Source organism: Protobothrops mucrosquamatus, unplaced genomic scaffold, assembly GCF_001527695.2.
Source record: "Protobothrops mucrosquamatus isolate PMUCROS unplaced genomic scaffold, P.Mucros_1.0 scaffold1352, whole genome shotgun sequence".
NCBI classification, from domain to species: domain Eukaryota; kingdom Metazoa; phylum Chordata; class Lepidosauria; order Squamata; family Viperidae; genus Protobothrops; species Protobothrops mucrosquamatus.
The window spans coordinates 85,597-113,589 of record NW_015387546.1 but is presented as its reverse complement, the minus strand read 5'-3'; the positions used below and the strand labels follow the sequence as shown (position 1 = coordinate 113,589).

Sequence of the window (27,993 nt, the reverse complement as noted above, 5' to 3'; positions counted from 1 at the left end):
GGAAGAAACAGCTGCGATCACACACCACTCTTAGAAGCACGAAGCTGAAGACACCAGCCTGAAGATGACGAATGTGACTTCGTCGAAACGTCGCCAAGGTACTTTTAATTCTACGCGGGAGAAAACCCGAATAACTAAAGACCTACATACAAACACCCGCGAAAACCTCAGAAAACATATATATATATATATATATAAATAAAAGGGTATGGCTAACTGATGAAGGCAAAAAAGCCAGAAATGGTCCATCTTAGTCTCCCAATTTAATTCTTTACTCTCTGTCAGAAAAAAGAAATTTGGATATATATATATATATTGTGTGTGACTCACTAGAGATTTTCTGAGGGTAAAAATAAAATCCTTGTGTCTTTGTATGTGTATATTTCACAACCAAGTCCAATAAAACAAACTAATTCAATAAAACTAAAACAAAGGGGAACTATTGATTTTGAAGTCATTAAAAGTATTCTAGAACCCACAGAGAATCCTCCTTGGAAGAGTTCGTATAAATATCCATCTGCATCCAACAATCTGGTGTTTGCAAAAATAGCTGCTGAAAGAGACACTATATTTTATTAGCCTCTTATACAACTCCAACTAATGCTCAGTCAGTGTGGTGTGCAGTGTACATGTTTAAATAACATTGCATCAAGGTCAGGTTTAGGATAAGAACAAACTGGCATTGGCCTAAGATGCCAAAGTCTTAGAAGAGGCAATACCACCCTTCCTTCCTTCAGAATCATTCTAAAATGCAAATTTTTGCATCAGTAGGCAGTGGCACCAGAAGCCAAAACAAACTATGAATGTTATACATAGTATTCCTCAACCTCTTCTTCTTTTTTCCAACAGTGGGTACTGCTCAGAGGATCAGGACCATCAGTCTGAAGTTCCATCCACATTGCTTAAAATGTTGACCTTACTGAATTCACTTAGCTATTCATCAAATAGTGATTTTCAGGTGGATAAGGTAACATAAAGGTCATTTGATTACTTGTGATAATGGCAAGACTAAACACTCTTACTTTTGGAAATTATTAATCATTATTAATCATTAATCACTTTTGGAAATTATTAATCATATTAATCTTGCAGTGGCAAGACAAATGGAAAGCAAAGACAATATTGATTTATGCAGTACCCTATCTTTGACTGCTAATCTAAGATTATGATCAGCACTTGTGCCATCACCATCACTATACATACCTTTCAAAGGTGTGTAAAAGGCCAAAAAGGAAACAAAAAGACCAAAACACTCCGCAGCAATCAACACCCAAATAAGCAGAGATTAACAGCAAGATTAATACTACCCAAGGAGACAAGAAGTAAACAAAAGCTCAAAGAACTACCAACTCAGATAAACAGCCTAATCAAGGAACCACCAACCACCAAGCACACTCCACCAATACTGACAGGGCAAGCACTAGTATATAAACAGAGAGCAAACCCCATTCCCTTCTAGCGCTGATGATGTTACCTAGTTAGGTAATGAAACATATGCAAGAAAACAACCAAGCTCAGAGAGCGCCAAGGACTCCATATCACCATTATTCTTATTCAGGTTTCAAACAACTTCTATATTGGCCAAATCAAGAGTTATTTCCCTTTAACGGAATCCTCAGGGATTAAACTTTGTACTAAAGATATACTTTGAGCATTGTTTGAAAGAGATATGGCAAAGTATGAGTACAGCACCTCCTTGAAGCCATAACCTTTTTTTATGGCTTCCAGATGAGTTTGCCACAGGATGCTGCTGTATCAATGAATGGCATAACAGACATGGCTATTTTCATACATCAACTACTCAAAGAGACACATCTGCTTTCCAGATTACCTGGGAATCTAAAAAAGATACAACTGTTTTAAAAATGCAAGTGCTCTTCCACTTGTTTCAAAACATTTTTTTCTGAAATAAATACTGTATATGCTACTTTCCTTTAGATTCAGGAGGATAAAAATAGTAAAAAAAATATTCAGTTTAATTTGTGGATTGATTCATGTATGCAGGCACAGAGAAAGGTTTATCATCAATCATCATCATCAATCATCATCATCATCATCATCATCTGCTTGGGATTCTAAGAATAGAATGGGAAAATATTCAACAAGTCCTGCAAAGCTGTAACAGTCATCAAGAACAGAACTTTACAAGGACAGGACAGTCTGACCCCAAAACATTTTGCATATCACTACATTATGCATGAATTTTGGGACCTCATTTGACTGGTCACATAACCAGCTAAACAGATATAGTTTAGAGACAGCTCAGCTAACAAAATCACATTGCCCTAAGTACTCAAATACACATGTATTTGTAGAGCATTTTGCTGTTTTTATAAATCAATAAAACTTAAATAATCAACATAAAGGTTTTAAGTAAACTTTATTTCAGTAAATTTAAATGGAGTCTTTGTTTGGAACTCTTTAGTCTTTTAAGAAACGAATCTCAGGAAATTTCAAATCCGGGAAATCATGCATCCAGCAGTAAAAGACTTGCATTTAAACTGAGAAAACATGCTGCTGGCATTTTTCTATGGGCATATTCACTTGTATATTGTATGTCTAAATTGCAAATGTTAACTGTAAATGTGTATTAATACATATTCATGCTTTAAGTGGGAAAATGCATTTAAAGAAAATTCATATTTAAAATAATATGAGTGGTATTATAAGTGGCATAATATGAGTGGTAATATGAGATATAATTTTCATGAATGCTGGATACTAATGAAATGATTTCCAGATAATGCTGCATGAGACAGACATCAGCAAATATTAGTTGTTTTGTATAGCATTATATGGAAGTCATTTCACCAATTCATTTAGGATTTTTTAAGAAGATTAGTTTGCCATTAACAATATGAATGACAATAATATTCCTGTCTCTTAGAAAACATTATATACTTAATTAAGCAATAGAAAACAAAACATTAGTGATAAAATAATACGGCAGTTAATGATAATAAAATAATTGGCAAATAATTACTTGAACACAGTTGGCATTGACAAAATCACCACCAGTCAATTACAAAAGGCAGCTTTATCTAGAATAGCTTACATCCTGCAATGAAACCTTTAAAACCATCAAACAACATCTGCCTATCCAGGTGAATAACAATGCCAAATCCATTCTAAACATCTAGCCCACTATGCAATTAACTATAATAATAAAAGAAGACACTGTGGATAATTTGTGGCATAATTTGTAACTAGTGAATAGTAGAATAGAAGACAAAGAATTGGAAAAGATCAGAAAGTATCAAGATTTGAAAATCAAAGTTGAAACATTATCACATAAACCAGCCATGGTAGTGGTCTCAGTGGTTATTACCATATTGGGTGCCATACCAAAAATTCTTGGAGAGCACATAAAAAAATCTGCACATTGACAAAATTTCCATGTGTCAATTACAAAAGGCCACTCTGATTGGATTCACACATATACTACGCTGATCCTACAACATCCTAGGTTCTTGAGTTATAGCTTGAAACTTATGAAGGCCAACATCAGCTAAAGAACTGGTAGCTGTGTTTTCACATTATAGCGAACATAGTAATAATAATGAAAAAAGGAATATAAAAATCATTTTTCAAGTTGATACAAATGAAAGTCATGCACCAAATGTGAACAAAAATAAAACAATTTAAAAAGTTCTTGTACTTTGTATATAAGCTAAGTTGATAAAACGATTTCAATATTAATTAATTAGCCAATGTTTATATTCTGCTTATCTCCAATATATAGAATGGCTAATATCCAAATAATAAAACTCACAAAATAATCATAATAACGAAACTCATAAAATAGAATTAAGATAATAATTAAAACAAAAAACAATGTGATATCCAAGGGTTACAAGCAATCCATGATAGAGCTCTAAATCTCCAAATGCTACATGTTTTTTCCCCCCGAAGTACCTTCATTAACCTTGTAAAAATGTTATTTAGCACCATTTTGAAATACTCCTTCCTGCTTAATGCCATAAATATATATATCAAATATATATACTGCTCACAAAAATAAAGGGAACATTTTACCATGGAACTGAAGGGATTTGCGTTCCCTTTATTTTTGTGAGCAGTATATATATATATCAAAAAGGAATTAAACAGGTAAAGTAATATACATGTAGAAACATCATTATGGCAGCACTTTTAGAATTAATGATGTTTTGGTACAGAAAAGTGTAAGAGGTAAAGAAAAATGCATTTGTATTTGTTTCAATAATCTGAAATTCATAATCTCTTCTGAATTTTGAGTTAAAGTAACTGAAAATAATGTTCCTTGTTTTGCTGCTAAATATAAAATAGTATTACACTGACTATGGCTGCAATGAAAATGGAAGAGGAGATAGAATTGGTCAACAATCAATTTACTGGTCAATTTATTTGGAGTCCAATGAGTTTTACTTTATTATTTTATTTTATTTATTCAATTTCTATAGCTGCCCTTCTCAAACAATGACTCTGGATGGCTTATAATTCAGAAAATATATTAAAATTAAAATTTTAAAAATATTTTAAAACAATAAAAAAAATCCAAAATAAAAATATATAGCAGCTGAGATACCTGGCCAGTTAACAATAACACCAGGAAATGCAGCCCCTGACACATTCAGGACTCCAGGGTTGGGAACAGAGCCAGATATTTAGGACCTTAAAAAAGGCTTATAGGGTTGGGGCCATTCTAATGTCCGATGGGAGGATATTCCACAGCAGGGGCCACCACAGAAAAATATCATCTTCTATTCTCTGCCAGTCAACACTCTTTGGCTGATGGAATCTGCAGCATGTCCATTCTGCTAGACCAAGTTAGAGGAGTATAGATTCTTGGAAAAAAGATGATTCCTCCAGGTAATCCATTCCTAAGCCATGTAGGTTAAAAGTTAAAGGTTCTGGCCAGGACTTTAACAAAAGTAAGTTTGAAATCCTATTGTTAACATATCTCATAGGACAGCATTCCATAAAGAAGATCCCATGATAAGACACTTTCTCCAATCACCAATACTCTTAATGTCCAAAGATATGTATTCATTAAATTCCAGTGTGAACATTAAATCTCATAAGTTCTGATATCAGTTAACAAACAAAAATCTTTTTGTGCATATGAAGTTTCTACTGATGACAAGCAAGTAAAGACCGTTCTCTTCAGTGATCACTGGTATGATTTCAGAAAACTAAGAACTACTCACTTTGCCTCATACCATCATTTCTATGTGGTAACTTATTGCCTGAGTAAGTGACTCTTGATAAAGACCTATGGTAAAGACCTTAAGACTCCATTTATTTTGGACCTCAGTCATCTTCAATTAGCCGCAATGGTGCCAAAATGAAGGAATGGGTATCATGGTGTCACAATACCCTTTCCATACTTGCATCACAATTTGCATGCAAGTGGATAAATGTCAAGTCTTTTGCCACTTGACCTCCTTACATGCCCATCTATAAATGGCCCAATTTAGAAACAACACACACTATTAATTGTGACTGGAAAGCAACTGGCAAACCAATTACATTTCATGAACTGGAGAGATGTGTATTTTTAAACTAGCTGCTGTGTGTTATATTAAGGAAAGTAAGCAGAGCTGCACATAAACCAGGATATATGGGGTGGTTGGCATTTGTAGAAGTGTACAGAGATAGCCTTGGAAAAAATAAGGGGCAGTAATTAACCCTTCCCCCAATAAAGAAAGGAATAAAGAAGAAACTCAAGATTGGCCCACTTTGACTCTGTTGAGCATAAGAGGAAAGGAACAAGAAAATCTACCAAGCTTTCAAAATTCTGTTTTTATAGCTACTATCCATAAAGTAGAGTTCTAGTATTTTTTGTAATGTCTGTTTCCTGACCTGGTTATTTCAAAGGGCTAACATTACCAGTGCCAAACTATGAGAATATAAATTTGTAATGAAAATCTTAACCTTGACAGGCTGGTACAGGTACATCCCATGCATAGTATCCAAGGGAAGATTTTCTACACACAGCGGTGCTTTTTCCAACGAGACGGAATCCTCGGTCACAAGCCCAGCGAACCACACTGTTCAGCTGCCCTCCTGTCTGGCTTACAATGAAACCGTGAGGAGGCGACTCTGGAGTACTGCAGTAAAGAGCTTGAAAAACGGAACAAAAGAAACAATGCATGAATTTCTCCCTCCTATGATGTTAATTATTGTACTGTTTAATAGCAGGCAGGTGTCTGCAGGAATTATATGTGTGATTGCTTTTTAGCAATGATGCTACAAACAGTGAGAAAATAAAACTGCCTGTTTACCCTAACAGAGAAAAATAATTCCATTTGTCTTGGGTTCATATTATAGTGGATGTTTTCCCTGCCATCATTTCTCTTCTAGGAAAATGGGAATCATGTGGGAATGTATGAAAAGACAGATGTGCAGATAGAGAGATCTACATAGTTAAACTAAATTTCCAATCCACCAACAGGATATTGCAACTTCCAGTATTGTTATACCCATGTGTAAAAGGATCACTTAGAAATGCAATTTTACTTATACTGTGTTAACTAGCATCTGTTTAATTTTTCCATTTGAAGTTTCTACAAATTTGTAACTGATACTTGTTTTAATGTGAATTCAAGGTAATTTAATATTAGGCAGAAAGAGCAAGAAAGATGACATATATGCTGGCTGAATAAAAGGAATGTGAATGCTTTTGTCAGAAAGGGGAGGACAGAGAGCCACAAAACATATTATGTGGAATATAGAAATGACTTGTTAATTTTCTATAAATGTACATCTCTCTTTCTCTCTCTCTGTCTCCCCCCCCCAGTGGAGTTTTGCATAGCAGACTGTCTTTCACGTCCATATCATCTTGTAAGGAGGCTACTGATGATAAAAAATGAAGGAAAACCAGCTTATAATTTAAAGGTTTTTAGGATAATTCAGAAATGAACTCTGGTATACAGAAACCAGCATTCTAGTGGTAAATTATCTTTGTCTGTGTTCACTGCTTAAAAGCAGCATGCTTGAATCTCTCTCTCTCTCTCTCTCTCTCCCTCCCTCCCGCCCTCTGTGTCTCTGTGTCTCTGTCTCTGTGTCTTTGTCTCTGTGTCTGTCTGTCTTCCAAGAAATTTAATAAAGTACTGCCCAGATCATACTTTGTAGGAATAATTGAAATTGTTCCACTTCAAAATTGCTACCTAAATCTTGTCTAAAGTGAAATTCAAGATAAAGGTGTGGGTTCTTATTGGGGTGAAACCAAAATCTAAAGAAATCTAAACAGAACTACATGCTTCATGGTTGCCCACATTCCTAAACATGAATGAGTAAAAGTTTAAATGTTTAAAAGAAAGTATATTAAAAGAAAGCTGCTATGATTAAGATAATGTTGTCCTTGAAGGCAGACAAATTATTCTGAGGTCATTTGATAGTTGGCTACTTTGAACTAAAGAAAGAAAGAAAGAAAGAAAGAAAGAAAGAAAGAAAGAAAGAAAGAAAGAAAGAAAGAAAGAAAGAAAGAAAGAAAGAAAGAAAGAAAGAAAGAAAGAAAGAAAGAAAGAAAGAAAGAAAGAAAGAATCATATTTACTAATTAGATATTATATTGACAATTGAGCTGAACTTGCATTTAGTTGGATTTTAAAATCACATCTTCCAAGATCTTATTTCCCCCTTCTCTAAATAGACTTAATCCAGCTTCCATTTCTCCTCCCTCCCAACCTGCTGGTTGTTCATCTTATTGACTCTTTTGAAGTAGAGTGAAAAAAAGGGGAAAGGGTGACTTACCTATGTATCTTATCCTAAAACCCTTTTTGTTGGTACCATGGTCTGCTGACCATCGGAGAAATACTTCATGGCCCATGCTTGTTATATTGAGAGAGGAGGTATAATCTCCACTTAAGGAGATTAGCAACGGGCTGTGACTATTTGGTCCTTGATCCCAGGGAACACATATGAGGAAAAACGAAAGACCAAAATTAGAGAAATGTTAAATGTTTTTCTTGGATAAATAATCATTTGAATAATGCAATATATTACAACCATCTGTTCATAGCATAAGTGAAAATGTTCATTAATTGTATGCAACAATCACACTGTGTTATTTCTGATAACATTCTGATGCATAATGTAATATTACTTGCTAAAACAACAATGACACATTCAAAGTTGAATATCCTTTAGTTACCATCAAACACCTCAAGTATATCAAATTCTTTTTCGGTTTGGAAGAATTCAAAGTAAAGGCTGATATTGTAACCCTTTTCCACTGTAATGGTCCAAGCACACATTTGAAGGTTTGGATAGCTATCTGGGTAGCCTGGGCTCAGGATTACTCCAGTTGAATCAAGGCGCAATTCATTTGCAGGACATAATACTGCAAGAGAGAGAGACAGACAGAGAGAGAGACAGAGAAATAAAGAAAAGAAAGAAAAGAGAGAAAAGAGAAAAGTTATAAACAACTGAGTAACTGGAAAGATATAGTATATTTGGGGTATTTTCAGCTAGGACATCAAACTCTTCATCCCAGATACATCAAAACATGGATAAATATCTGGAAATTGTACAGAACACGCGTATTCAGATTCTTGTGTTTGATATGTTCCCCTTTTTGTATTTTAGATATTCTTTTCTGAAATGATGCATATTTATCCTAGTATATCTGATTATGTATCAAATAAAGAGAAGCTAAACTCTTCCAAATATTTGTCACTTCATACAGAACAGGGATGCAACATCCATTGACTATCAACATCCTTTGTGGGTCTGTAAATCTACACTTTGGGGAAATCAAGGAGAAAAGTTGGTGTCTTAAGAAAACATTTTACTCCTTAGTTCTTGCATTTGCCTCCCCTGATAAAATGGATCCTGGCCCTGGTCACTTTTTGAGTCTGAACTTGATACTGAACTGACATGGTTAAAGTAAATTCTTTCAGTGAAAAGTTCTTGGTGCTCTCTGAGCTTGGTTGTTTTCTTGCAGACGTTTCATTACTTAAAGTAGATAATATTGTCAGTGCTAGTCATCTTTCAATCTCTTAAAAGACTTGAAAAAGAAAGGGTTTCCCCCCCAATATGGATAGATTAGTTAACTACATAAAGGATTTGGTATATACTGTAGATGATTTCTTGTCCTTCTCCACCTCATAGAAGGTGGCTATGTGGAGACACTAAGATGCTCAGTGCTTATCATACTATTGGGGCTGTGCAAAGGACATTCAGAAGAGTGCAAGAATTAACTTTTGTTGAATCATTAAAGCAGGTGTGTAGTTTATCAGTTCCTAGAATCTCTCTACCCATATATGTAAATTTCAAGCTTTAATTAACTGATTTTAGGTGCTCCTAGCTCCAGAATGACTCTGTTCACAGTACAGGTAATTCTTGACTTACAAAAGTTCATTTAGATACCGTTTGAAATTACAATTGCACTGGAAGAAGTGACTTATGATCATTTTTCACACCACTGCAGCATCTCCATGGTCATGTGATCAAGATGCAGATACTTGGCAACTGACTCATATTTATGACAATTGCAGTATCACTAGACCTTGGAGAAGCCATATTCACTTAACAACCAGGTTACTAACTTAACTGTGGCAAAGAAAGTTGTAAAATGGGGCAAAACTCACTTAACAACTATCACTTAGTAACAGAAATTTTGGGCTCAATTTTGGTCATAAGCCAAGGACCACCTGTATAAGAAACAGATTTAAAAAATGAATAATCTACATAGAAAATGGTCAACTTGATAGCATATCCTGGGACAATCAGGGCCTTAATATCCTCCAGAACATTGTCAAGGTGAGAGCCATATGGATCTCAGAAGAAAACTCATTTCAGAAGCCAGGCACCATAAGGCTTAACTAAACTTCCATAAATTTAATAGAATTTCCTTCCAGCTGAGCAAGTTGATCATTGATCAACTGAGCGGCTTGCCTGCTCTTTTTGTCTCTCTACTTAGCATATGCTTAGCATGCTTTGTGTGTGAAAATAAATGGAGCTATTTCCAAGTCTGCCAAACAGGATTTTATTTCTTTTCTCTGGTATTGTTTTCTTTTCTCATTTCTAGACATGCCTGCATAATTTGAAGAGAAAAAGAAAAGGATTCTCTGCCCCAGAAGTTATGTGTTGCTCTTTGTAAAATGATGTGCTATTCAAATATTTCAGTGGCATATCTTATTTTTATCCTTTGGGAATATAATAATAGAACCTTGCTAAATAAATGGATTAATAAACAATTCCTAGATAATGGGTATTTTTTTTTAAAAAAAAAGAAGTTAAGAGAATGTGCATATTTTTCATAAGATGCCTAGCCATTTAATAGTAAAGCTATTCACAACTAAACAGTTTTTTTAACTTAAACATTTGACAATTTGAACATAATTCCCTTCAGTGTTTAATTGAATATTAGTCCTAATACAGGTAGAGTATTACCTGTTTTTCTACTATCATCAATATGGTAACTGAAGAAAAAAAAACCCTATGTCAACTCTAGATTGAAAATCTATTAGCACCATGTGTTTGGTGAAATATGTAGATGAATTTAAATAATACTTGACTCTCTCTCTCTCTCTTGAAGAAATTATTTTTTGTGTTCTATAATGCTTCTGTTCTGCAATAGAGAAAGATGATGGGATCAGCAGTTTCTGGGCTGAGGGTGGAATAAAGATTTAAAAAAAGTCAAATTGGTGGTCAACTCATGCATAATTGAAGCCCATTATCATATATGTTTCTGATGCTGATACATATAGTTGTGATCAATGGTAAAAGGTACTCCACAATGGCTATAAACTGGACTATGAAACCTATGAGATGTTCCCCCCATAGACAGGAACTGCTTCAATTATTGTTGTAAGGCAAAATTCACAACAAGCTGAATTGATCTTTAATGGCAACAGGTAGAAGAATCCATAAAGCAAATTATTTATATTCACCAATATATGTAAAATATACTAGGTCTAGTCTAGTATGAGGGCATAAATGGACGGGTATATTTAAAACACACCACCATGAACTGTAATTTCCAAGGTGTCTGACTTTTTTCTTTGTCTTGTGTTTGCAGTGTAGTAGGCCAAAGGTATATAAGCTCTGGTTCTGCTTTTGATGAGGGCTAATCAACTTTGCTGGCAATCCAGGATACACCATTTAAGGTTTGCATCCAAATAAAATTATGTTGTATCTTCAGAGTGATTTGATTGCTTTAGACGAGCCAGACACAATACTACCTTCTTCAGTATTTTTTTTTACCTCTCTACATATATTTTATGAAAGACTAAAATGAGAACAAAATAGCATCTATTCTTTTATTAGAGATTTAGACACTGATTATGACTTATCTTTAATTGAGTTGCTATGTGTGGAGTCTTAGCAATATTTCTAATAAAAGGAATAGTAATTTCCAGATTTCAGCAGTTTCAATTAAAGGTATTAAGAATGATGAATACCTATGAGTTCGAGAACCTTATGCATTAAGTGACAATAGACTAAGTGTGTATTCTAACTTATCATTTAATAAAAAATTGAAATTTTCTCTGTATCTTTTGAATTTAATAAAATACATTTAATAAAAAGATATCAGAAAATGAATGGTTAGGAAACTTCTGATCTGTTCATAGATACCTTACGTCTGACCCTAAGTATTACATGACTTGAGTTTCCTTAAATTGCTTTACTGAAAAATAACCAGTATTTTTAATGGAAACATGCAAGTTCCTTGCTTTTCCACTCAGGGATGGGATGGGATGATAGAACATGAGCAATTGCAATCCCTTGGTGGATCATTCATTTGTTCATTCGTTCGTTCGTTCGTTCATTCATTAATTGAAGTGATGCACTGCTTATCCTTTTCAAAGGAAAAATACAAATTGTCTCAAGAAGTTTTGGAAAGTTTTTGCTAAATAGTATCTTCCCCTCCCACAAATGTCTGGGTATTGCTTTGATTGAAATGGGTCAAGTGGCATTTGAAATAAACAAGTTATCAAAAGTATGTATTATCAAATGAATAGAATTTCATGCTCTGGAAAGAAAAGAAGATTATATTATTTGTACCATAAAAACTAAAGGACAACTGGTGTCAACCTAGAACATCCTGATCTGAATTTAATTTGCTGTTAGTTTGCATAGCTGTGCTATTTTTCCTTAAACATAGTTCCTCCATTTGTGGATATTCATTATTTACTATTTGTTAGACTTATAGCCAGACTTTATTTCTGGAAGTCAAGTTGGTTACTCCCTCCTCCAATTTGAATCCATCACAACTATGAGAAAAGAGTTTGGCTGAAAAATAAGGACTGTCCCTAAGTCATTCAGTGAGCTTTCATATCTGCATATGAAGTTCAATCATGGATCTTTCTAATCCTAGTCTAACATCTTAGCCACCTGATCACTCAATTGTTTAGTCACTTCTGACTCCTCATGATTTAATGGACACTATTCACCAGGACTGTCTGTCAGCTACTTTGAAGTCTTGTAAGTTTGTGCTTTGACATCAGTAATTATAGCCAGCCATTTCATCTTTTGTCAGATTCTTTCTTGATTGCCTTCAAATTTTTCAAACAGATTCTTAAAAGTTTCTTCTTCTACAGTATTTATCTAATATTTAAGCTTTATCTTTATTATTAGTGTTCCAGTGAACAAGTTGATTTTACTGGGTCTGGTATTTCATGATTTGCTCTTTTTGATTCTCTCCAGAAACACACGTTTTATCATTTTCATCATTTACTGTTTCTGATGGTCCAGTTTTAACAGCCATATATTATGATTGAGAAGACCCTGGCTGCAATACCACTCGTGTTCTCTTACCCATAGCATAGAGTAAGAGAAAGGAAAGGAAATAAGAAGACAATGCACACAAAACACTTTTGAATAAATGCTTTCAGGAATGGTTCACATTTGCTCTCTGGATATTCCTCACCCGGTTATTTATGGTTGCTAACTAAATAGTTCATGCAAGACATCAAAGTAAGCAAATATATACTAAAACAGACTTCTATTTTTTTTTAAAAAAAGAGTTTAAAACCTTGGCAAGAAGGTGGTGTGCCATCCATCTGCAATCTCTCTCCTAGTCGACAAGTCAGAATCTCATTACCAACTAATGTAAAACCTGGTAGACACTGGTACCTTATTATGTCCCCTGTGTAATAAAAAGGAGGAAAAGAGAAAAGACTGTAGTTAAAGACCAATTAATGGGGACTCTTCAGTGTTGACAATACCATTGATTAACGAAGCACCTTTCTCACTATAGATAATGTGAAAATGACCACTAGCACAAATAGGTTCCATTAGACAGAGGAAATGATGTGGCAAATAAGCTACCTAATTTGTCATTTCATGCCAGCTATGCTATTAGTGTGACTCACACATTTACATGAGTGTGACTTTGTGGAGTTGAAAAGCTTTATATTTTGTTGTAGTTATTTCAGTAATTAAAAAAGGGCATCTAGTTCTCTTATTTCTATTGCTAGTTTCAGCTATTATATATCTATAATAGCCATCAGGTTGGTGTTGACTCTTCATAATCACATATATAGTTTTTTTTCCCCATGATAGTCTGGTAGATAAGTAGATTACCAAAAGTCAGGCTCCAAAGGTAATTTATTACATTATATTTCTTAGTTGGTGATTATTTTTTCTAGATATTTCCTTATTCATTTGACACTTGAACTTTGAACATTTCTAAGTACAGTAACTTTCCCTGGAATCAATCAATCAATCAATCAATCAATCAATCAATCAATCAAACTGTCTGTCTCTCTGTATCTATCTATCTATCTATCTATCTATCTATCTATCTATCAATCATCTATCTATCTATCTATCTATCTATCTATCTGTCTGTCTGTCTATCTATCTATCTATCTATCTATCTATCTATCTATCTATCTAGTCTTTCAATGCACTTTATATATGTTAATAAATACATTTTATAATTGAAACTGAAGGAACTAAATACATGAACTGTTCTATAGAAGTTACTGTTAATTACTATGCATTAATTGATAGGATAATGCAATGCATTAGAAAGGCACATAGCAGAACATGTTATTGAGTGAAACATCCCTCTTTAAGGCATTTAAGCAGCACATCCTCTGGAAATCTATAAATGCTCTGCACAACTGTGCTTGCATAGCACCTTTGCTTCCTTGCTTTGAACAGAAATGTTCTCTATGCATACAAAAGCATGCACAGAGAATCAAGGAAACATTTTTTGAAGAATTTACTCAAGCATTTAAATGTTCCAGAGTACATAGCTACTTTCATGCTTCTAGGGAAGCTGTTTCACCTATCATTTGAAAAAAAAACAACAACCTTGTTTTAATTCTTTGCAGAGCTATGGTACTTGGCAGTATTTAGCAATATTCTATTTTCCACACATTTGAATATTTCCCTGTGAATTCTACTTTAGCTTCAACACCTTTAAAAAGAACACAATCTGAAATGGCTGCATACATAAGCGGCAGATTCATTTCCTTTACAGCAAGTGAACATCTGATTGAACAAGCAAACTGATTTTTAAGGAAAATGGTCTTGAGCATTTAGCTAGGTAATAGACATCAAATTGCTTCGGGCTGTATATGTCTGTCTTCTCCATCTGCACATCTTGCTGTCTAGGATCATAGCCAAACCCTGTTGGTCAGATGAAAAGCGCCACAGAGTGCAAAAGGTTTTACAACAGCAGTCAACTGAAGTATCTCAGTGGAACCATACAGATATAAAGTACGGCTATGGTAAAAATAGAAAAGGGCTCTTTGGATATAGCTGGAATGTCTGGAGAATTTCAGAATAGGATGTCTTGTTGGAGTTTTGTTACTGCTAAAATTAGCGCTGAATAGCTGAAATTACTTCAAGGTGTGTGAACAATTTAAAAATAGAAAATACATTTAAGTATTAAGCACTCTTGATTTGGGAAAGAAAAATATGATTGTCTTTCTTTCCCATCCATCCATCCATCCATCCATCCATCCATCTATCTATCTATCTATCTATCTATCTATTCATCCATCTAGCTATCTATCATTGTTCTTGAATTACAACCATTAGTTTAGCAACCGTTTGAAATTACAATGGGACTGAAAAAAACGACATGATTGTTTTTCATACAGGGTGAATAATAATTGATGATTTTAAAAAAATCAAAAAATGGATTTTTGTGATTTAAATCAGATTTGTTTAATTAAATCAGATTTTTCTGATTTTTATCAAATTTATTTTAATAAAATGCTTTTGGAGTAAAAATATATCTAAATATAGTTTTCTATTTAAGATACATTAATAATTTAGTTTATTCAGCATGAAATGTAACTTAGTTATATAGCATGAAGCTGTATATTCTGCAATATTTATATGTTTGGTAAAGTCATTCAATGAATCCAAGCTCTGCATTGATGCATTCACACAATTTCACAGTAACCATGAGATAAATCATAAAACAAAGTTCAGGAAGATTCCTTTATCTCATTGTTTTACAAATCTATGTATACTATAAACTGTATGATTGTTTGAAGAGAAATGCATCTGTACCAGGTTAACCTATTAACCTAAAATCGGTTCTGATATCGCTGTTTTACTAACCTGACAGCTTATTATTCTAAATAGGAAACCTTCCTTTTCTTTGCAAATAATAATGTTAAATATTCTAATTACTAGCAAGAAGTCCTTAAATTTAAAGAGCACCTGCCATTTCAGATCCATCATGGCATCCACCTCACTGGCTGCCCGCCAAGTCCCTCACCTTGTTGTGTCATTGCTGCATCACCAGCCATCCCATTAAAGTGAATGGGACAGTCGGTGAGTCAACAGCGGGTCAGAGCAGGAGCCGCTGTGGGACAGAGATGACAGTTGCTCTTTAAAAAATACGATTTAAACCGAGTTGATTTAAATCAAGCCTTTTTACTAGTGATTTAAATCATGATTTAAATCGTGATTTAAATTGACTTGATTTAAATCAAATCCACCCTATTTTCACATTTATGACCTTTCTAGCACCCCCATGGTCACATGATCAAAATTCAGATGCTTGGCAAATGGCCTGTATTTATGAAGGTTGCAATGTCCCAGTGTTATATGATCACCTTTTTCTACCTTCTAATAAGTCAGTGGGGAAGCTGGATTCACTTAGCAACTGTGTTTCTAATTTAACAACTGCAGTGATTCACTTAACAACTGCAGCAAAAAAGATTGTAAAATGGGGCAAAACTCACTTAACATCTGTCTTACTTAGTAACAGAAATTCTGGGCTCAGTTGCGGTTGTAAGTCAAGGACTACATCTGTCTGTCTGTCTGTCTGTCTGTCTGTCTGTCTGTCTGTCTGTCTGTCTGTCTGTCTGTCTATCTATCTATCTATCATCTGTCATCTTAACATTTTGAATATCTATGTGGTTATCTTTCATCACACACACACACAATTTTTTATGCTGCCTCATTATGGTGTTGGTAGTTGAGCTATCCCTGGGAGGGACGAGCAAAGAACTTTGGGTGAGTATGTCAAGAGTATATATTCACAAAAGAGTCACCTAAAGCTTGAAGGTCATCATCTCAGCTGTTCAGTTAAAGCAAGATGACACCTATATTGGAGAGCAGTGATATAGGAAGATGCTGGAAGCAGATGATTAATTTAGTGACAACAGCAAAAGCATCAAGTCATATTGCCTGAGGAAAGTTATTACTGGGATAGATTAAGAATCAGTGGAGCTACCTAGAGATAGTCTAAAATAAATATGCATTTAGTTTACATCTGGGCACACATATATAGACACACATACACACAAAAAATGTATATTTAGTATCCATAATTTAAAAGCTAAGATGACCAAAACCAGATCTTTCTGCTAGCCCTTTTTATTACTTCCTTTCCTTCTTCCACTTTAGCCATCCAGTCCATTCTATGCTTACTTGGTTTTTAAGTCTAGTCTATCCACTTAAATTTATTCTGTGTCCCAATTTTGTCAAAATTGACAAACTTATCTTCCATATAATTGGGTATCACTGATTATATGTAAGACGTCATCTGTAGTTGTAAATTATAATTTTTACATACATTTTTGTAGGTTTTGGACATAACAAATACACTGTTATAACAAACACATTGTCTCCATCTTATGCATAGATATGCATCATGCATCACTGGTGACATATTAGGACACAATTTGTCAAATTTTTAAACATTTCCTAATGATGCTGCATTTAGGAATGCATAAATCCCATGAAAATAAATCCAATGAAAATAAATCCAAAACATATAGACAGTTAAATTAACTTAATGTTTATGACTTTACTAATAAATGTTGTTAAATAAAAATGAATCCTTGTAATTATAGGAGATCCTATTTTCCTCACTTAGATATAGCCATATACACATGTCATTTATTTGCACGTATCATAGAAAAACTAAATGTAGGAACTTCCATGTATACGGACACATATGTTAAATATGGTAATTTTTGAAATTAAACAGAAGTTGTCTACATTAATATTAACTTTACCTATTTCAAATTCATCATCTTCAGTCAGAACATCAGCATTTGGTATACTAGGTGGAGGCTGACACACTCGAAGTTGGTATGCTATGAAAGCAGCAGAAACATTCCAATTAACACACCGTTCCAGTTTACATTATAACAATAAGCACATTGAAAGTGAAAAAAAATAGATACAAGAAATTACAGGGAAGTTAGCTTGCATCTAATACTGTACAGAAGTCTTTGACAAATTATTAGGTTTATAAGGTTTTACGGTTTTGTAGGGAACATACACATCTATTTCATAACATTTATGATGCTTGTTGGTATATTTAACATATATTAGTAAAATATGTGCTAGATAGCAGTCCCGTTGATTAGATTCACAACTGTTAGTCTGAACAAATTTATGTTCCAAATATGTGCTGCTTAAAGGCTACATCAAACTTGGACCTCCATACTGCATTCCATATTATACCATCCATTATTTATTAAAAAGCTCAGTGTTTTTTATAAAAAGTACTATATTATATATTTTGTAATGAACAAAAGATGGAATAAGATGACCTTCAAAGTAATGTCCTCCTTCCCCTTGCTTCCTTCTACTCTTAATGTATGTTATAGAAATCAATTTATCATTATTATGGTTCATTCCACATGTTTAGACTGGTTTTGGCATTTTTATCCACCTACTGAGTCCTTCCCAAGGACTTGATATGTTGCTGTTTGATGGTGTTAAAGGTATCATCACAAAACGTAAGCTATTCCAAGTAAAGCTGCCTTTTACAATTGATTGATGGGGATTTTCTCAGTGCCAGTGGATTATTTCAGGTACAAAGTTTGCCCTGCTCTGTAATTGGATTCTCATTCTACCTCTTGGCCTTCTTATAAATCCTCATGTTTACTGTCATGCAATTATTACTGCCAAGCAGAAATCATTTACCATTCTAACTAGGAATACGTCCTTTGTGTTTATTATTTTAAAAAAGAAAAGAATACACATGCACACACATCCTTTAGGTGTGTGACACTAACCATGGTAACTAAGGACGAAGAAGCCGCTTGTTGTAAAATCACTGTGGAACTTTATTAGAACCTGATTTGAGGTGCTGTAAACAGATTCCAATGCAGTGTTGCCACTAAATTGACCAATTTGAGGTGAATTTTGCTCAGGTCCATCCCTAGAAGAAAGAGAAAGAGAAAGAGAAAGAGAAAGAGAAAGAGAAAGAGAAAGAGAAAGAAAGAAAGAAAGAAAGAAAGAAAGAAAGAAAGAAAGAAATCTCACAGTTAAATAAATTTCCATTTGCTTTAAGTAAACATTCAAGGCACATCATAAATAAAATGAAAGCGAGAAAACAAGTAATTCTATCTACTAATTCAGAAGAGACTAAATTCATAGACAGCATCTATTTGTCTTTACTTTTCTTTTTCATTACAATGGAACTTGAGCTGAAATGTACAGATGTTCATCAACAGATGTGCAGAGATAGTTCCTGGAATCCAAATAAATAAAACTAATAAATCATCGTACAGGGCAAACAGCCTAGACTGAACACACCATTGTTTGCATTATTTAAAATAAAGTCCCACTCCATTATTTTTGTTTATACCTATTTCTGTTAACCCTGACATACTGTCCTTGTAGGAATAATTATTTACTAATTTTGCTCTGGCTACTGTATCTGGAAGTTTTGAGGATGGTAAATATAATATTTTCCCCTTTGTTTCAAATGCGGGATTTATAGTAGTTTGAACTTTTCATACTCTTTTCCATTATGTGATATGATACATGTTATTTTACACACACACACACTGATATAGCACATACTAGAATTCATGAGATTCTTTCTAATATATTTTATAGATGTTTAAAATTCTGAAAATTATGTTTATATAGTTGCTAGACACTTTTTTATGTGAAAATGGAATGCACTGAAATACACTAAATGCACTAAAATGTTAATTTTTTAATGAAAATAATATGTCTTTTATAATTATGAATCTATAATATATTGCAATTTTTTATCAATTTAATAATGAATATAAAGTTTATCTGTTTATGCTTGGAAAGTTCTTCTCCCTTGCTGAATTAATTTCCTTAAAAATAGAATAAAGGACAAAGGCTTTCATCAGTTACTACTTGTTTGATATGGAAAAAACAAGCAGATGCAGCTAATCTAGTCTTCTCCCCTCCCCTCCCCTATCCTAGCCTCTCTTTTCAAATGTGCTTTTAAAAATATGAAAACAAACATTATTTTGCTTTAAATCCTGCTGGGACAATTGGTTTCAAATAAAAAAAATATGTAAAATAAAATGTGTTGGGTGGCATCACTAGTATTAGTTTTCCCAGTGGCCAGTCAAATAATTATGGAAAAGTCCAAAAGAAACTGTTCAAAGACGTCTACCATTAATCCGGCTATCTTTTCAAAGCCATCTAAACCAATGGCAATTTGAATATGTTTTATTGAATTTCAGAAATTGGTTATGCCTGTTAATTTACATAAATCTTACTTGTTGTTTTTTGCAATATTAACATATTTACGAACATAAGTTTGTTCTGTGTTTTTTTGGTTTAGTAATCATTGTGTAAATATTTGTTTACCATTTAAAATAAATATTTTGTATGGATTTTAATAATAAAGCTGCACTGCAAGATATAATAGAATTAGAAAAATAGAAAATCAGAACTTTCACATTAAATAACTAGATGTTAATATTCCAATTATTAAAAATCATGATAGATGAGATAGATAGATAGATAGATAGATAGATAGATAGATAGATAGATAGATAGATAGATAGATAGAGATAGATAGATAGATAGATAGATAGATAGATAGATAGATAGATAGATAGATAGATAGATAGATAGATAGATAGATAGATAGATAGATAGATAGATAGATAGATAATGTCTGGACTATTCTTATTTCATATATGTGAAATAAGGAAACATTTGGCATGTTATATTTTAAACTCATTTACACAGCAGAAAAAGAACTCCAATAATTCAGAGAAACAAATATATGTCAGTGATGTATCAACTCTAAATGTGTTTTATCACAAATAAGTAAATTATGTTCCGTGATCATGTATTAATAGGTTTGGTCCTTTGAACATAAATTTACAGAATTCATAATGTAAGTTTTATAAATATGTAATCCCAGAGATAAATTTTTCAAAGACATTGTAGCAGATGTTAACTGTAACCCTAACCCTAACTGCTATAGTGAACAATATTAACATTGTGCTTATGTTAAGTAGTTGGGACAACATTCCTATAGAACACTTAGAATAATAAACCAATATTTAAATCATCAAACATCTGAGCTATTAAATCAATCCAAACAGTAATTTGTATTTAGTAATTTTGCTTGTTCTTATGCATGACTCCATTGCATAATAAAGAAATTATGGTAATTTTTGCTTACCAGACTGTTATAAAATCATATATTGGTTCTGTCTGAAGAACAGTAAAATTGATATAAATGCCATTTCCTGGTGGTACTCTTACTAGCCAAAAGCAGTCTTGAAAATTTGGATATTCATCAGGGTAGCCAGGTGAATATATTGTACCATTCATAGCAGTTATGTTTCCTCCACAAAGAGCTGGAAGGAAGGGGAGGGAAGGAAGGAAGGAAGGAAGTTAAGTATAGTAATTTCATAATGCTTATGCATTTTTAAAAAAAAAAATAATTGGAAAATATATTTTTATTGCTTTAGTATAAAAAGAACAAACCCAAATCACAAATGACCCCAAAACAGACAGCCCCCCCCCCGAAAACAAAACAAAACTGAAAGACATATTATGGATTTTTAGAAACCCTGTTTTTTAAAAAGCTACAATTGTATCTTAACTTCATAAAATATTAAAAAGTTCATTACACTGAAAAATTTTCAACATGAAGAACATCAGAAATTGTTCATCAAGGGAAACAGAACATGTATCATCAATTGAAGGCTGCAATTCTAGAGCCACAAAGTTGTTTCAACTTTGAAGAGTATTTTTTTTAGCTGCACCCAATGCTCAATAAATCGATGTTCTTTTAGTGATATATCTTATATATAATTCAAAAGTACATTCTTATTATTAAACCATTTTGACATTTGACATTTAAACCAAAAAGTGGAAAGAAAAAAAAACTCTGCAAAATGGTAAGTACTAGCAGCACATTTAATTATTTTTTATATTGTCCATCTCCCTTATAAGGTGACTCTGGGTGGCTTATAAGTTACAAAACAAATTAAAACAATTAAAATATTAAAACATTAAAAGTACATAGATTAAGATTTTAAAACCACATTGAAACCAGAGCTAAGATAGGATGGGGATGAGGTCTTACCCCTTCTTACATGCAATATAATAAAGTTAGAATTCATAAATCTGCTTCCGATGCCAACTTCAGTCTGACTAAAATATGTACTTGGCTTATAGCACATAACAAAATGTAATGTAAAAAGACCAGATTTTGAAATACTTGCTGTTTTCCTTAAACAATTTTCTTCACATTTCCATGGCTATCATTCTGTTACTCAATCGTCTAACTATTGTATAGATCCCTATCCTGCTTTCAATCTGTTGACTATATTAATCTTTTAAAATATTATCTATCTATCTATCTATCTATCTATCTATCTATCTATCTATCTATCTATCTATCTATCTATCTATCTATCTATCTATCTATCTATCTATCTATCTATCTATCTATCTATCTATCTATCTATCTATCTATCTATCTATCTATCTATCTATCTATCTATCTATCTATCTATCTATCTATCTATCTATCTATCTATCTTGAAAACATACCTTCACACCTTGGAAGAGGATGGTTCCAGTTACGACTGATTCCATGAAGGCAAGTAAGGGCTGAATTTCCAATTAAAGTGTATCCAAGAAAACACTCAAATGAAACAGTCTGTCCTACAGTAAAGTCAGTTCCAATAACAAATCCATTTCGGAAGGGACGTGGATCAGGACAACTTTGTAACTGATATGCTGAAAAAAATATGTCAGTGTACCACAGACATTAAAGATATTTCTTGGGAAATAATTTTAAGCACCCCTCCTCCCTCTGTGAGCTTCTCTTTTTAACACATGAACACAGGACTCACACAGTATAACCACAGTATATTCCTAATCCCAACTCTTCATACTGTTTTTTTAAACATTTGAATGATATCATGGAATTGAAGAGATCTTACTAAATCTATGTTTTTCGCCACTGAGGGCTGGGCTTTTTCTCAAGGTGAGATCAGATCTAGCTCCTGCAGGGAACATTCTACACTATATAATACTGTCTAAATAAATGTATTGGTTCTTCTCCTTTTTTCAGTCTCAGCATCTGGAAGCACCTGGCTGACCTTGTTGCAGCTTGAAGTTATGCAGCATTAAACCTGGTTAATATTTTAGCCAGGAAAGCAGCAAGGAATAAGAGAGCTATGCACAAGATGGGAAGTTGAAAGCATTCAGAGAATAACAATGGCAAACCATTTTGGCCATATTATAAAGAAAATGGCATGGTTGCCCATACAGTCAATTTTAACTCCAAGGTATTTAACCTCACCTACTGAAATCATCTATTTTCTTAGTGTATTATGAGAACTGCCAACCTTTAAGAAAAAACAAACTCAGAAAGGGTGTAGTTTCAAAGAAACTCCTTCTTTTGAGTGGAAAGGGTTTTTTGACTATTTCAACCATACCATTGCATAGTTTTCTGTCTTTTTGTAATTATATGCTCCCAAACATAAATTGTGGATCTAATTACCATGAGAAATAATTAGTAACATTGTGGATCACTCCAAGCACAAATGAGACTACAATCTGTTGATAATGCTATAATTTGGGGTAATGGACTTAATGGTCTATTTTATTCCACTCTGTTTTATCCTATGATTCCTTAAATGAAATCATTGCAAAACAAACTAAAAGAGACCATTCTTTATATTTCTACAAAAATATTTTTGCCGTTGTTAGTAATGCGTCTTGTTTTATAACATTATAACAAAAAAGTAGAGGTCATCACACACCTTGATACACAATATGAAATCCTTGTTTGTTCTGAGAATAATCACTGTGAAAATATAAGCTAGTTTCATGTGTTGTACTGAAAAGTGAAGAAGGTAGCTGAGGACCGCTGAGTCTACCAATGGCGGTGCTAACATCAGGTGATCCACTTCTAACTTCCAGGTAATCATGGATTGTCTCCGTTGAAAAGTTCACAAATTGCAAATGCACTCCTGAAAATATTGTTTTAAAAAATCAACAGGATAAAATCTAAAAATTGTAATATTAATACAATAATCCAGGAAGATGCTGCACTATTAGACTAAACTGCCAAACAGAACATCTGTTTGTTTTCAACATTAGAAGAGAATATTTGTAGCTCAGGGTTGAACTGTGGGGTGCTTGGCATGCACCATAAATATATCAAATTAAGCATAAATACATCAAATTAAAACAAAACAAAACAAAACAAAAATTCTCTATTATGAAACAGTGCCATAAGCAATGTTTCATTTTCTTGGAGCTTTGTACCTTCAGAAAAGCTTTACTAACCAAATGTATCTTACTTGGAAAGAACACAAATTGTCCACACACCTTGCCACTGCCATTGCCACTGCCAACACCAGTAGCTCAATAAGCCCCAAATGCATGTGTAGACTCTCTGGCTGGGGAATTCTAGGAGTTGAAGTCCACACATCTTAAACTAGCTAAGGCTGAGAAACTGATCTAAGTTGTCCATTGTATGTCAAATAGTAGTAGATATGTCTTGGGATTAATACAGTAGGGATTTTCTAATGTTCTTATATTCAAAATATTCCAGTTTCTGATACACCCGACTGTTAAGAGAAGATTGCTCTGAAGCCCTGAAAAACTCTTTCAAATGAACACACAAAACATAAAGCTGGATGCTCCAAACAATTTCAGCATAAATTCATTTTCAACCATACACAGTGAGAAAAACTAATTTGGTGAATAAAGTATACTTGCTATGGCTAGTTTTAAATGAGGATCGTATTTAGTAGGGCTTCACTTCTGCTAAATGGTAGTAAATGGAATAAGACATACCAAACCCAACAGGCAGCTTGATGGTCCATGTACAATCCAAACTACTAGGATAATTCCCGGGAAATCCTGGGCTAAGGATCACACCACTGAAGTCTGACATGGAACCACCACATTGTGCTACAAATGAGAGGGGAGGGAAAAGCTCATTTAAACCATGTTCTCTTTTCTTAGCTTCTTAGGCAGTGTTTCTCAACCTTAGCCATTTTCAGATGTGTAGACTTCAGCTTCCAGAATTCTGAGAGTACTGGCTGGGAATTCTTGTAGTTGAAGTCCACACATTTCAAAATGGCCAAGTTTTAGAACACTGTTTTAAAGAAATACACTCAAAAGAATGGGATTTTTCTGTTAGGCAATTATTTGCATTAACCCAGTTTATGCAAGTTCCGAGGACAGAAGCATCTATAGCTCCTTATTCTTTTGATCCAATTTTGGCCTCTTCTGAGCAAGTGTTACATAGGTAGAAAAGGTTGAAGTAGGGTAGGGAGTAGAAAATGAAATAGCATAACAGGGAAAGTGGTTGAAATACTGAACAGGGCACTCCCTACTCTTTATTATGTTATAGACTCCTTTTGTATTTCATAATGTATCAAACTTGAGTCACAACGATGTTTTTATTTATCTTTGGGAAAAAATATAACTATTTGAGCATTCTGTTCACATCATGGAACTTCTTCCATCCCTCCATCAAGACACCATAAAACTCACAAATAAATCTCTTAGTTGTCCCATATCCTTTTTTTTTACTTTATATATGGAAGATATACCTAAGCAAATTGGAATAGGATAATTCCATCTTCTCACTGGTCCAGGCATGCAGGTGATATGTGAATGTCCCTGTAAAATGACAAAACATTTTAAAATTATCAAATTAACAGTCAGTTCTGTGCTGCACTTTATTATGCATAACAATAAAATGGTATCACAATTTGCATCCTGAGATGTAAACCTGGGAGCCAAACTGTCTGACAAGGTCTCATTAGCATGGCCAATTATGGTCTGGTTTGGCTGCAGCAACCTCAGCAAGTCATTGGCACAAAAACCTCCATTGGATGCCTCGTATGCTTCCAAACTCTGGCCCTGTTAGCTAGGGAGCTGATTACATAGACAATGTTGCTTTACTGAATTTTAACATATATGCCAAATGGCAAAGAACACAGGCCAGTGATGGTGCAGAATTGACGGAATATGTAGCATAATCATGTGGATATAATAGCTAATGTTTTCTTATCTATCGTATGGGCAACAGATCAGATGTTCTTCTCTGAATCATGTAAAGCACGACCTTCACATTCCAAACTACATTTTCATTTAGGGATCTGGAAACAACAATCATGCAATGATCTTCATTAAAACAAAACAAAACAAAACCATACACAAACAGACATAGAACTAATGATGATTTAAAGGCTCCAACAAGTAATATCAGGTTTTTGGTGAATACTTTGGACATGCTGATGTCTTTGTGAAAAAGAGAAATGTTTTGAAATAGATGATAGATAGATAGACAGACAGACAGACAGACAGACAGACAGACAGACAGACAGACAGACAGACAGACACAGACAGATTATAGATAGAAATGGAAGAAAGAATATGGAAAAAACTCAAATATAAACATAAAACAATTTTATGTTTTATCTAATTTATCTTCCTTCTGCACCTATAATTTACACACTGTATTCATTCATGTTTCTTTTCCTGAATTACTATTGATATTCCCAAAGATTCAGGACAATAATGTTTTTACTTTCTGGATAGATTACAGAAACAATAATATCTTAGTTAGAAATGAATAATACACCTGAATTTGGAAAAAAAAAAAATCTACCTGGAGAGAATATCCTTGGTCACACTGGAAGGAAACGACATCTCCCACCATGTACCTGTCTCCAATCTTAATTCCACTATTTGGGATCTGAGGTTCAGGGCAGGAGTCCAAACCTATAGCTGTGGAAAGTTAAAAAACTTAACAATGACAAAATAACTTTATCCTTTGTTATGCAGATTCTGACCTAAAAGTAGAACATTAACAAAGTCCCTATACTGAGGGAGAATTGAATCAGTAAGACAATAATATAGCATTATTGAAAACTGTCTACCTTCTAGAACAAGGGGGTCAAACTCGCCATGTCACGTGACATGTCATGACGTATCATGACTTTTTGCACATTGCAGTTTGATACCCCTGTTCTAGAAGTTTCACAAGTCTTACTGTAAATGTTTGAGAGACCATTCTCAGACTTAACAGAATACAAGCATATTGCATTCCTTTCTCTTTCAGAGACTTTCAAATCCATCAACAGAAGCCAAGTGCATGATACTGCCTTGGGAAAGGGAAAAAGGCTAAATGTAGAACAATGGACAAAGAAGAAGACTAATTACCATCTGTACCTAAGTACAGTTGAAATATGATTTTTTTTTACAAATTAGGGTTTTCAAGAGAAAAAGCAAATTATAACAGAGCAGTATGAAAGCAAAGTACAGATAGTCCTTGACTTATGACCATTTGCTTAACAGCAGTACAAAGTTACAACATCTTGAAAAAGGTGACTTACAACCTGCACTCCCACTTATGACCATTGTATTATCCCCATGATCACAATTCAGGTATTTGTATTTCAACTGTACTTTGGCTACAAAAGAAAAAAAATAGTCTTCTTCCTTGTCCATCTTCTGTGGTCTGCTCTTCTTTATATAAAGTGAACAAATTAAATGCTGGTGGGTCTAGTCAATGACAATGTATGAAATGTTCTAATCTTTAAATTTAATAATTGCTGGGGAGGGGATGAAATGATGCCCTGAGCAGGAACTCACCAACATATGCAACAATGGAAGTGTTGGGGAGAAAAAATACAAATGTAAGTCTATCCATAGTAATAAACTGGGGCTCTACATATCAGGAATTCATTATGCAGGATGATCTACAACAGATATAGTGATAATGAAAGCTGATGCGCAGGTAAAAATCCATGATTTGAGATGTGTTTGAATATTAGTAGCTCCGGTTGGTAGTGGGGCTGTAGATTTGATCTCCAAGCTTTGCAGCCAAATCACCAAGCTTGGAGACCAAACCTACAGCCCATCCAGGATTTGTCTCAGCAAGAGGGTTATAAAATGTTGCTTCTATCCATTTATTATATTTTTTAAACAATTGCTACTAGGAAGGACAGCTGGCCAAAGATTGTTCACAGGATAAAATGAAGGATAAATAAAACATCCTGGATTTTAAAATGTATTTCAAAAATCCATATGTTGCATGGCAAACCTTTCACTGAGCTACACAAACTATTTTTATATTCTCATGTTCAAAGTCCTCTGCATGTAAGCTGAACAATACATAAACATTTAAAATACAGTAAGAGAGCATGGAACATCAAGTATTAAATATGAAGGGGAACAAAAGAAAGCTTTTCTAAATAAAACTAAACAGCCAACAAGTAGCCGCAGAAGCTAAAAGCTTTCCAAAATAAATAGGTTTTACAACCTTTCCAAAAGGCTGGAAGAGAAAAACAGTTTTT

At 33.7% G+C, this 27,993-nt stretch overlaps 1 protein-coding gene across 1 annotated transcript in view; it reads right to left on the bottom strand.

The window, feature by feature from the left end:
• LOC107292474 (CUB and sushi domain-containing protein 3) overlaps window positions 1-27,993 on the bottom strand; it is a gene marked incomplete at its 5' end in the record, with an annotated part of 196,708 nt that overhangs the window by 84,170 nt on the left and 84,545 nt on the right. The window contains 12 exons of the mRNA XM_015821564.1: window positions 5,917-6,105; window positions 7,736-7,882; window positions 8,136-8,324; window positions 12,963-13,076; window positions 17,425-17,505; window positions 18,436-18,581; window positions 20,832-21,009; window positions 22,214-22,402; window positions 23,434-23,643; window positions 24,476-24,592; window positions 25,240-25,309; window positions 26,304-26,422. Coding sequence (XP_015677050.1) covers window positions 5,917-6,105; window positions 7,736-7,882; window positions 8,136-8,324; window positions 12,963-13,076; window positions 17,425-17,505; window positions 18,436-18,581; window positions 20,832-21,009; window positions 22,214-22,402; window positions 23,434-23,643; window positions 24,476-24,592; window positions 25,240-25,309; window positions 26,304-26,422 — 1,749 coding nt within the window. The remainder of the gene's footprint in view (window positions 1-5,916; window positions 6,106-7,735; window positions 7,883-8,135; window positions 8,325-12,962; window positions 13,077-17,424; window positions 17,506-18,435; window positions 18,582-20,831; window positions 21,010-22,213; window positions 22,403-23,433; window positions 23,644-24,475; window positions 24,593-25,239; window positions 25,310-26,303; window positions 26,423-27,993) is intronic.